Source organism: Hetaerina americana, unplaced genomic scaffold, assembly GCF_022747635.1.
Source record: "Hetaerina americana unplaced genomic scaffold, ioHetAmer1.1.p SCAF_3, whole genome shotgun sequence".
Taxonomy (NCBI): domain Eukaryota; kingdom Metazoa; phylum Arthropoda; class Insecta; order Odonata; family Calopterygidae; genus Hetaerina; species Hetaerina americana.
Window position 1 is genome coordinate 5,836,215 of NW_027286874.1, and position 12,469 is coordinate 5,848,683.

General features: G+C 35.1%; 1 protein-coding gene across 4 annotated transcripts in view; it reads right to left on the minus strand.

Annotated features, from left to right (window-relative positions):
* LOC139690765 (glucose dehydrogenase [FAD, quinone]-like) overlaps positions 1–10,097 on the minus strand; it is a 26,005-nt gene extending 15,908 nt beyond the window's left edge. Inside the window, exons 1-7 of one of the 4 annotated variants that reach the window (XM_071588312.1) lie at positions 10,069–10,097; positions 8,314–8,469; positions 8,003–8,205; positions 5,659–5,845; positions 2,944–3,081; positions 1,140–1,261; positions 897–1,067 (exon numbers count right to left, since the gene is read on the minus strand). In XM_071588312.1, the coding sequence (XP_071444413.1) occupies positions 897–1,067; positions 1,140–1,261; positions 2,944–3,081; positions 5,659–5,845; positions 8,003–8,205; positions 8,314–8,461 (969 nt within the window). In that variant the 5' untranslated portion in view covers positions 8,462–8,469; positions 10,069–10,097. The other 3 variants (XM_071588310.1, XM_071588311.1, XM_071588313.1) reach the window with 3 other exon arrangements.
* Between the last annotated feature and the right edge of the window lie 2,372 nt (positions 10,098–12,469).

The window sequence follows — 12,469 nt, forward strand, 5'->3', positions numbered from 1 at the left end:
GAAGGAGTGCTACTGATTCTCTACTGAAATCTAACTAGGAAAACCCATTTTTACTGCAAGAAAAGGTAAAAATGTATTCATAAAAGTGCAAATATACAAAAGGGAATAGTCTTTATAATATTTCTCAAAAGTAAAAACATAACAAAAAATGTAGAAAGAATTATGCAGAAGCATGAGGCAGATTGTTGAATTATGAACACTTTGAAAATGACCTATGTTAGCTCATTATTTTGCCAAAATGTTTAGATGCTAAGCCGTTTCCGTGGGTCAGGGTTTTTGTGCGTGGAAGCACATGTTGGAACACAGTTATGATATTATTTAGATGTTTTAATATAAGCCCTCATTTGAAAGCAACTGACAAGAGTGGTATCAGAGCCATAGGTGCAATTGAATGAATTATCAAAACAGCATTGCTCCAATGGACTGGGCTTGTGTACTAAGGAATGGGTTTACAATTTCTCACAGGATACTACCAAAAATTTCTTTAATGCTAGAAGTGCTCAAGCAGTCATCTTGACAGTTTTTAAAATTTCAAATAACTCCTTATTAAAGGATATAAATGGTTGCTATTGCATGATATTCAATATATTTCAGGTTTACAACCACAGTCTAATACGTTTTCACAGTTAATAACTGAACTAAACTTTGGCTGATATATATTCGCAAAAATGATGAAAATAAAAAAAACTAGTCATCACTTTTGGGCATGGAGGAAAATATGGCCCTTCTATTATCAATTATGAAATAATATAGAAACAGCTTCAAATTGATATTCAAAATCAGTTTCTTGCATGGCATATTATTGGGTTTTGAGACACTATTTATTTTATAAAATTAGAAATTAAAATCAAGATGGGCAGATACATTATAAAAAAATTTTCAACATTCTCACCTACCTCTAACTTCCTCAGATGATCTTTGGGCCCAATGCCTGAGAGCATTAAAATTTTAGGAGTCTCAATTGTGCCAGCAGACAGAATAATCTCCTTAGTCACCTTTGCAAAGTATTTCTCACCCTGCTTTGAATATATCACTCCCTGAGCTGTACTGTAACTTTGAAACACTATCTGTAAAATAAAAAAAATTACGGTAATATCTTTTTTTCCGATCTTCAGGTATGAACTGTTAGCAAGCTCTACCTTTTCGACAGGAGCATTTGCGATCACTTTCAAATTATCCCATTTACTGGCCTCTTTCAACATTGCTGTTTCTGCACTACACCTTGCTCCATTTTCCAGATTGGCCTGAGCCAGCATGAAGCCTAGTAAAGACATTAAAGATATTTAATTACTATTCAATATGAAATCGCTTTGTAGAGGCAATTCTGTATCAATAAAATTACAGAATTTACTTCCATGGGTATCAGAATGATATCAAATGGGCCAAATGTAATCTATAAAAATTTTAAAATAAAACCACCACAGTTATCAACCCAAAGGTCAATTTGATACGTGAGGACAGAGCCCACCCAATACTAAACCCAACGGTATATGAAATTCACACATTAGCAGCGTATGGGGCCAGATCCTTTCACTAAGCTGTCTTAAGGTTTCCCAGGAAGATCTTGATTCCAGAAAAACACACAGCCTGGGTAAAGCTGAGTATGCCCAGAGGCGGCACTTGGAATCAAAGCCAGGCCCTTTGATAGTTCAGCCCAGCACTTTACCCAACTGACTACTACCATGAGCCCAATCATCAATAGTGACCAAGGTTCTGACTTCCCTCTAATCCATTTTATTTCACTTAATATATGACTGTCCCTCTGTACACAGTAAGCAGGGTATTTGGCTACTGATTGGGCACTCCCATTGTCATGTACTGCTGATGCCTCTGGTCACCTACTAAATCAAGCTGTGCATTTTTCTGGATACCAGAACTTTACGAGAAACAGCAAGGAACACAGGGAAAGGAACAGAGTACTTTATTACCTACAACATGAGTTCTGCACAGTAGTTTTTAAATTGAATATTCATATACTGTATGATATATCAACAAATATGTGCATGTACATATTAGTATCAGAATTGAGTGTAATAACTTGAATATCACAAAAAGAAAAATGCTGTGGCAATGGTTTACTTTTGACATTTACTACTACATATATCAAATATGCGTTATACTTGAAAGTCATAATTTCATTTTAATAATTGTCAACTACAACAAGGGCATTAAAGTGATACATAATTGAAAAAAATGTCACTTCAAAATACTGATTCAGATAATTTTTTTTCTTTTCAAAAAATTGCTCTGATTTGGAGAAGTAAAAAACTAAATTAAATCATATTTTCTATCAGTACTATCATTACAGTACTGTTTTCGAATGAAATTTTCGATTTTAACAAGATTCCGAATTTTGCCTATTCTTTTAACTATAGAAAATGACTTATCTATGATTCATTTAACTCATTTTCTACAGAGAGAAGATTAATGCATGTAAGCTAAAAGAGTTGCAAAAATCATTCCAGCGTAATGAGAGCAAATTCTTATAAAAAGGTGTTCCTTTCATTTAAAATGCACCTTGATTTGTCAAGTTCACAACGCAGCCATTTTTTAAACTGTAGCAAGGGAAATTTTTAACATTCACAATATGAGAAATTGAATCTATGAAATGAGAAAAAAATCACTAGAGTTCTGATGGAACCTGTGCTAAGGCATATGCCAAGGTCCTTTGCAAATATCAATTAATCACAAGGATTATTGCAAAGTACAAAGAGCTCTCACGGATTTCAGGATGGCAATTGAAAATTAAAATCATGTAATATACACTTTAGAAGTGACAATAGTGCAGTTCCACACTTATATGCAGGAATGAACGACCTAAAAAGATGGGAATTCCACTCAAAATGAGATGGGTGAGAGATGGTAAGCAGGACTTTCAAAACCTTGAGAAGAAAAATGCATTAAACATTAACGAACACTTGAAATCAATCACCTTCCATTCACCTGTTTTTTTCTTGCCATTGTTGATATCAACTTTATCAAGCCCGAGCTCCTCTACAGCAGAGAGAATGGCACCTGCCATTTTGGATACTGAAGGAGGATCAGTTACAGACCATTCGCCCTTGTCAGAGTGGTGAATACCTGTTACAGAGATAGTTCAGGGAATACATGTGATGTATTTCATCTTTGTGGATACATGCAAGACAACTTTCAAACATATATTTCATCACTCAAATAAGGGTAAAGGTCAAAAATTGGCTTCCACTTACACATGTGAATAAACACTGTAATAGTGATGGGATGATTTAAAATTATGAACTTCCCACCAAAATTTACTTTATATTTAATGGTAAAGTTGTTTTTCCCTGTAATTAACTCATAGACCACTTCCAGTAATACAGTATTTCCATAAGAGTACTTAATGTGTCACAATAAGAGTGATTACTTCTCCATTTTCATGGCTGTACTTCAACTCTCTCTGGTATATATCCATACAACATATTCGCTATACTTGTACGTACTCCAAAGATTATTTGACTTGCCTTATGGAATACTGTGTGCCTATGTCAATGAACTACTTTCATGACATTCCCAAGTTCCACTTTTCAGCTTAAAATGATCTGGACCAGCAAATAAAAATTCAAATTGAATAAGAATACAATTATTAGCTTTCACATTGTGTTATATATTTAGCATTATTTGAATGCTATCGTGCAAACACTGAATTTGCTTACATTTTAAGCAATATCACATGTTGATTCCAAATCAAATATTTTTGCCTCTCGACATTAGCAAAAGGGAAACTACAAACGAATAATTGGACAGTAGGTACAGGGTGAGTAAGAATGGACTCACTGATTTGATGGGTAAATTGTGAAAAAATCAACCAAGATAATTAAAAAAGGTTTTCATATCTGAAAACTACATCTACTGCCATTTTTTATAATTAGGCTTTGAAAATTATTTCATCCTGGAGACAACCTTGGTAAGCGATGCACACGTTGAGTCATTCAAAAAAGTTTTCGAAAACTCTTCTCAACGTATCTTGCGTTATTCCAGGGATGATATCTGTGATTGCCTCCTTAAGAGCTTCAAAGGTCCTCGGTCGAACTTTGTAAACCTCAGATTGAGATATGTCCAAAGAAAAAAATCACATGGGCTTAAATCCGGGGAGCGTGAGGATAATGGAAAATCCTCTCTTAAGGAGATCAGGCAGTTGGGAAATTGTTCTTGCAAGATTTGATATGAACGACAGGCAGTAATAGCCGTGGCACCATCCTGTTGAAACCTTGAAGGCTCTGTGTCATGTTCCTTACCATACTCTTCCATTTTGGGGGGTAAAAAGTTCTCCAGCATTTCACAATAGCGCACAGAGTTCACAGTAACAGTTGAACCTTGAGATTCAAAAAAGTAAGGCCCAATAGTGCCTATGGAGGACACAGCTCACCAAACTGTCACTTTAGGGCTATGAAGAGGTCTTCGGTTAAGTTTGTGAGGGTTGTCAGTCGCCCAGTAATTGAAATTTTGCTGCTCCTTTAAATTTACTGAGCCGGAGAGGTGAAAATGCACCTCATCACTAGACCACAGCACCCTCAGCATTGCCACCACAATATCATTGTCCTTAAAGAACATTTCTACAACAAAGCCTCGATGCTCACCAGACCACTGCATGGTAACCACTAAAAATGGCATTGTTTCCTCCAGCTAATGCTACTACTCCCACTCAGCTAATTCACCTGCGTGCTCTTCAGTGATTTTTTTTAAACGAGTCCATTCTGACTCACCTTGTTTATCAAAGTGGAGGTTGGGATACTTTATTATCATTATCATTGGTAATCTAGTTAGGGAAGGTTTTGGATGGAAAGAAGTTACCAAGCCACCACATATTACAGAGATAATACCCTTGTCTCTCTGGGTAAAACATAACCTGACATCCTGGCATTATATATGCCCCTCCTCAATTCCGCATCCTTCTTTCATTCCATCCAACATCTCTCATCTAATTCCATCCCTTCCCTTGTTCGCCCAACATTCTCCCCTCTATCACAGTCTTCAAAATTCTACTGCCAATCAATATGCTCTGTATCCTTCTTTTCTACCTCCTTTAGAGTTCACTCAACAATTCCCTGCCCTCCCCCACCATACCTAACACTTCCTCATACGTTTTCCTTTTGGTCCACTTGACTTCTCCACACCCACACTTCAAAAGCCTCCAATCTACACCCATCATCCTGCTTTAATGACCATGTTTCTACGCTGAACAAAACCACATTCCATACCTCAGTTTTAAAGAGCCTTTTCTTAGCATCCTTACTCAACATCCTAGTCATCAATCCCCTCCTCCTTGTGAAAACTTCTTTGCCTCATGCAATTCTATTCCTTATCTCCCAACTACTTTGACCATTTTGGTCAAAAACCCTTCTGAGATACATACATCACTCCATCTACTCTCGTTTTTGCCCTCCTAGTTTATCATTTAACTTAGAGTTTCTCTTTCTAACGGCATAACCTTTTTTATACTTGCATTTATTCTAATTCCATACCTACAGCACTGACTTCCTGTGTCTTCAGCAATTTTTGTAACCCCTTGTGTATAAGTAAACAAATTTCAATAGAACATCATCGGTAAAAACTCATAAAATTGAGATCAAATGGTAAAAATTAGTCTAGTGGTTTAAAAAAGACACTTAGAAGGTATATAGAAATTGATTCACTCACCATCATGCTTGTATTTCCCTTTCTGCTTCTCTGATTTCTTGAAGTATGGCAAGACATCTGAGTAACTCCATCCTTCATTTTCATCACTTGACCAAGAATCAAAATCTTGTTGATGACCTCTCACATAGAGCGCATAATTTATCCTGCTGGAACCACCAACTACTTTCCCACGAGGCCACCGACTGGACTTCAGAATATATCAAAATATGCAACGATAATTGCTTGGCATTGGAAAAAGTCACCTCTATTTGCTGAGGGAAATTTTTAATAACTATATGATATGATAAATAAATAGAATTTAAATATAAAAGAAAGGGTCCTCATCAACTCAATTACATTGGGATTATCTCGACAAGTTCATTACTCCGAAGTCTTGCCAATGAGCCATTAAATCAACCACTTAATAATGATCATAGGTTTTCATAAATAATTTGGAGTCAAGACTTATATTTGATATTACTTTTAAATATTACAAAAATACCTCCTCAAGATCATTGTAATGGGACTGGCAAGTAATGATCTCATTATGAAAGGCATATATTTTATCCTTATTAAATTATTCTCTATGAATGATTGAGCTTAAGTTTCAAATTATGTTGCCTTTTTTTAAATCTGCCACTTGGCTATTTCATGACAAATCAACTAAAAGTGTTTTCTTGTGTTTTGGATTTTCTGCATTTTTTCTTAAGATAGACATACTTGAATTATGGCTTAATTCTTTTTGCACATTTGCAGGGTAATATTTGACACCCTGTATTCTATATTGAAAAATTGTTGCGTCCTGTGGATTCCATTCTTTCCTAATTAATCAATAGCTGTTAAAATCAATCTTGGATAACTTTTCTAAGAACCAACTGCTTTAATTTTGGTGTCAAATTAAAGCCAATGTTTTGTACTTTCGTTTTAGACTAAGAAAATCATCAAAGCTAAATAAAAACATAATAAAGAAAGGAATTATTTTTTTTACTTTTAGTCAAACAGATGTGACTTTAAGCACCAAATTTCATCGTTTCCATAATTATGCCAAGAAACCATGACAAGCTTAGTCAGGGGGAAAACTCTTTGATTTGCTTATGAGAAAAACTTAATAAATAAAATGTTATAAAATATACCTACACACAATACGAAAGAAGTACCCTGCCAGGAAGTATTAACAAATAGCATCAAGCTCCATGAAATAACGGATTTACCTCAAAGACTTACATGAGCATTAACTCTACTTATGCACAACAAATCAAATTTAAAACAATATGAAAGGTCATTCAGTAATGTTTTAGAAATTATTATAAGTAAATAAAATAGTTTGGAGAAGGAAAAGAGTCCATTTGGTGCCAAAAGGTTCCTTTCAAATGATTTTAATAACTCTCCGAGTAAGGGAGTTTAAAAAGGCAAGGAGGAACCCCATGGCTCTGTTAAAGAAAAAACTTGCATACTGTTAAGTTTCTCCTGCAGTTGTATTTATATATTCAATTATAATGGAAAGCCTTCCTCTGCTTTAAAGCCAATTTTATGAAATATACATGATTTTTATATATAAGTGTCCTCTTTTTAGCATTCTTCTCTATTTAGCCACTTCTTGAATATTATTTAAATGCCCATGAGAGTATGTATCTTTTGCTGAGTGTAAATTGCCCCTTCCTTCAGAAAATAAGTTCTTCCAACATTAAAAACACCTTGAAGATAAGGTTTACTTCAACTTCAGTACTCTCAGAAGAAAGAACACATAGAAGCTTCCTATTGAGAGAGCTATTTGCACCACCCAATCTGCTATTTTAAGGAATGGATAAAAATAGCTTAGTTACTATTTCTGCCACAGCAAAACCACGTCATAGTACATCAAATTTATGAGCATTTATGGGCAAAAAATTTCAGGGAGGAGGTAGAATGGTCTTCAAATAGCCATGACTAACTCAATGGACTTTGTCTCCATGTTACAATATTACTTAAGTACTTACTGATGGGAGGATCGGGATTTCCTCTCCATTTGATGTTTTTCCCTCGGTTCAATCCTCATTCCCCAGTGCCATTACTTTTCAAATGCATTAAAAAATGGTAGTATACATTGAAATCCCATTCCCTGCAAGTCACTTTTCAGAGCAAGATGAAGTGCATCCCCCTACAAGGGTACTGCTACCCCTGATTCAGGGCTTATACACGTATTAGAAGTAATTTTAAATCAATCTTGAGTTTGTATCAGAAGAAATTTAGAAGTAAGGCTTAGCGATGTACCGGAAGAAACTTTAAATCAATCTGAGAGCATGAATAAGTGTAAATGCATATTAAATATATTGGACAAAGCCCGAATATTGTTCAGCAGTTATTGCCAACACATTTGGAAACTCACATTGTTCTCCAATCCAAAGCATGCATGCTTTTGAGGCTCTGTTATGTACTTCCAATCATAATGAGAAAGTTGGAGTAGAGGTGCAAATGCTGGGATGTCGAGAATGAAATTGGATTCATCGCCTGCCTCAAGTAGAAGAACTTTATTTGAGGGATTTTCTGCCAGACGAGTAGCCACGATAATTCCAGCCGTGCCAGCTCCAACTAAAAGTAGAAAGTATTGTCAATGGAATATTCTCCAATATGGATGGCCTTCAATATATGTTTTTTGTTTGTACTAAATATAGGAATAAAGTGTATTGTCCAACCAACCTACTATAAAATCATAGAAGGGTACATTTTCTTCAGTTTCAAAATACCCTTTTACATTTTCATTGTACAAATAGTAGCAGTAGAAAATTGTCGACAGTCCAGCAATGCCTGCAGAATATATCCAAACCAGGATACGCTGGAGGCACATTGGTATTCCTAAAAGAAAATTACTTTTTATTTAATTCCTTCAAGTTTGGGCAAGTTTTCAATGAAATAAAATTTAATAGCTATCTATAGAGGTCATATATAAACTTTTGTTTGCACTTGTGGTATATTGAGAAGACTTATGCTATACTTAATGAGAAGAAATGGATACAGGAACATCAAAAATGTAACTATCATTGAGTAAAGAGTAAATACTTTGGCTATGGGGCTTGAGTTCATAAAATATTGACAAGTTACTCCTAATTAAAACTTCAATCAACAAGTTTATTATCTTGCTGGCCAATCCATAACATTTCAGTTAACTTTTGAATTAAAATTCCTGAGGTCTGATGGCAGCCTTAGAGGGCAGGGGGCAATCTTCAATATATTTCAAACTTTAAATTTCATTCCTAATGTCTGACAACACCCTTAGGAAGGCATTCCTCAATGAATTTGTGCATTCAATTGGACTATAGAAGTATTAGATATTCACCATCATAGACTTCCAAGCATGATATGACAACCCCATAATATTTAAACTATAGTTTATTTGCATTGGTCATCCCTACAGGTAATACGTATGTGCATTGGTTCGTGCTCCTCAGATTTGAAAATCACTGTCTGTATTTTTTTGGAAAATTACGTTGCCATAAAAATAATGCAACGGAGGCTGAGCCAATGAACCACCTAAAATATTAGAAAATTACTTAAGTGCTCAAAATATTACCATAAAAATACACGAAATATTTGTTTAAATAAGGGCGGTAGAAAATAGTGTTGTGACTATAATTCCTTCATTAGATCAATCCACAAGTTTACAATTAAATATCTATTACTCTGTGAAATTGTTTATTAGCTGTTCATATAAATGCAACTTTTACATAATGCCCTATTAAACAAACTGCATCACGATATTGAATCGAGTTGCTTATGTCGCATGGCTTTTTCTTTAATAAAATACAATTTCCAAACTAGTTGAACCATTGAAAGGTGCTCATCATTTAACATTTTTATCAATCAATTTAATTTCACTATTTCTATTACAATCGACGTGATATCCATGGGAGAAACATGTAGTTCGGAGAAACAAGATGTGAAATTGTAAAAAAGAAGATACGAGAATTGTTAGTTGAAACTAAGAATGGGGATAAATTATATTTTACCAATCACTTATCTTAGAAATATGTTTTTCTAATAAAGTTGACTCTTGTTTACAGTTAAAATACTGAAAACATCGTACGCTTTTAATGCACATTTGAAAAAAATGAGGGAACGAACAGTGTTGCCGCTGTTTTATAATAAGCTGGTCACGTTCAAAAAACTTGGGATTCTACATAATACTTCTCAGAAAATATTACTCACAACACGACAAATCTGCGCTAGGCGTGGACCTTAAGAACCAATGTGACTCATTATATCCCATTAATTTCAATACACCTCAACGGCATGGACTCGAAAACTGTACCTTTGTAGAAAATCAAGCAGTAAAGTGAGCACCTTTGCAACGCTCATGGCATGGAAATCAGGAATAAAGCGTCATAGAAAACCGCAAAGGTATTCCTTCACGGATTGTGCATGTTGGGATCTAATTTCAAAGTTCATCTCACGCACATAATATCTTGGTTGAACATGACGTCCTGTTGCCAAGTTGGTGTGGGTGTTGATGGTCCGAGACTTGGCAACGTCGACTTTAAGGAACATTCAACTGTTTTCTTCGCGGTTTTACAGATTTCTTTGATGGGATCCTTGGGTCCGCCTAGTACGTTGTAAATATGCGTAATTAGTAAAGGATGAATGGGAATGGGATTAAAACTCACATCTATTGACATGGTCATCTGTGGTAAATGAATTCTCCTTTGAATCATGTATAAGAGTGCCATGGTTGGTAGAAACGTGAAAAAATTCCATGAAGGTGTATTTATTTCTGACCAATGCCCTAGGGAGGAAAATTTCATTTTTCTGAGTGCATTTTAAATGGCCAGTAGATTCCAATAAGCAACCTTATTTTTGTTATTATTTTCTAGGTCTCTATTTCATGCTCTTGATAACCGCGAGGTCATTTAAAATGTAATTAAATAAACACTGGGACCTTTGAAACAAATTGATACGAATAAATCATTTTAATTTATTAAAATTTGCGTTTCCCTTGGACGTCACGTAGTTTCCTTGTGCTTACATATATATGCAATGCTATTTCCCTTATGTTTAGAACGTGAGATGTTAAGGAGATTGACATTAAATACCTCAAGTGTAGTTAGTTGCTGAGGAAATACTAATCAGTTTTTCATAGGATATATAGTATAAAAGCATTAAAATCAGAATTGGGAGAGATATCTAAGACACTGCTTTTAGTTTTTACTTTTTTATTCTAATGATTCAAGTCCTGCAGACTAGTTTCAATGGGTTCAATCTGGAACTACCCATTTTTGTTTTTATCCTACCCTCTTCTCCAACAATTACATGAACAAATAGTCTCAAAGGGAATGGCTCAACAGATATGTTAAAAATCGAATTGCTAAAATATAGAAATTGCGTCCTCTTATGATATTGTATACATACATAATCACCAGCATAGTTGTAATAGTTATTAGGAGAGGCAACCAACTGCCGACTTCATTTGCACCATTAGGGATGTGTGGTTAATTCAGAGGAGGTAGGATTTTCAGGGAATAGTGGGTGGAGAAAAACTTGGCACTGGTGACACTTGCTTGTTCTTAAGGAAAGAGGCCAAGGGGTCCACAATATAACATTGCAACTGATGAATGATACTCCACTTTGAAGTGCTCTTCCTGTAGCAAAGAAGGGACACCATTGAAAAGGCCTGCTGCCGCCATGAATTAAACTCGGCCCCATGGTGTAAGAAGCCAATACACTAACCTCTATACTAACCCAATTCTCTATTACTATCATGGAAACATGTACTGTCTTTCACAATTCAATTAGAGCGCTGCAGTATTAGAAATTACAATTTTTAGAGTTTCCCAAAAGCATTAGGAAATGACTTAATTGGGACCACTGAACCTCGTGTAATTTACAGCAAGTTTTAGTAATTGTTGATGGGCTTCCAAGGGTCTTTCCATACCTGCTCCCAATATAATCTGTACTCTTTGACTTCTCCCTTTTGAATTTTTGCTTCCAATATAATATGATCAATGGAAATCTTCTGTCTGGCATTTTCCAAATCCATATTCTTCAGCATTGACTTCCAGGGGATTCTCCATTATTACATTTAATGCAGTCTCCATTAGACTTTCCCCTCTTTCATTGTCTTCCAAATCAATATCTTCCATTGGTTTTTACTTCATGGTTTTTATAGTGAGCCAAGTGCTCCTTGAATCTAGTATTGGTATTACATGTTGCCTGTCCAATGCATGATGCGTGGCATGTGCTGCACTTCACCTCATAGATTCCAGATTTTCGTAATTAGGGCGTTTTGTCATTGGGATTACCGAGTAAGTTTTGTTGAGTGTTTTACTTAGCTAAAACCAGAAATTAAGTTCCAAGAAAAATATAATGAAAATGTATAGTGCTCTTGGGAAGTGTACGAGGCATCCTCTCAGTAAAATGTCTCCATGGTGATAGATGTGATGTATTGGAAGAGATCTATTTTGATGAGCAAATATCTTATCCACTCATTATATGCTTTTTCTTTTTTCACAACACAATTTGGCTTCACTTATTACTGAAATTGTTCAACAAGACCAAATTATGTTAATAAATGAACAAGTGTCTCTTATAGTTCCATTTTTCTTGTCATTCCGTTTAGAAGACAACTTTGACTGCTGAAATACACTTCCTCTCATCCTCTAAGTCAACACTGTCCCAGCTAGTCCTTCACCACCCAAGGACAAACACAAGTAGGGAGATAACTCCCAATCATTCCTGATTTTAATAAAAATATAAGTAATATAAATATTATTATCTTAGATAGGTATCAGCATTCTCCTTTAATGTTGATGAACTTTAAAGGTCATCAGGGAATAGGAGAAGAATGAAAATTAAAGAAGTACTA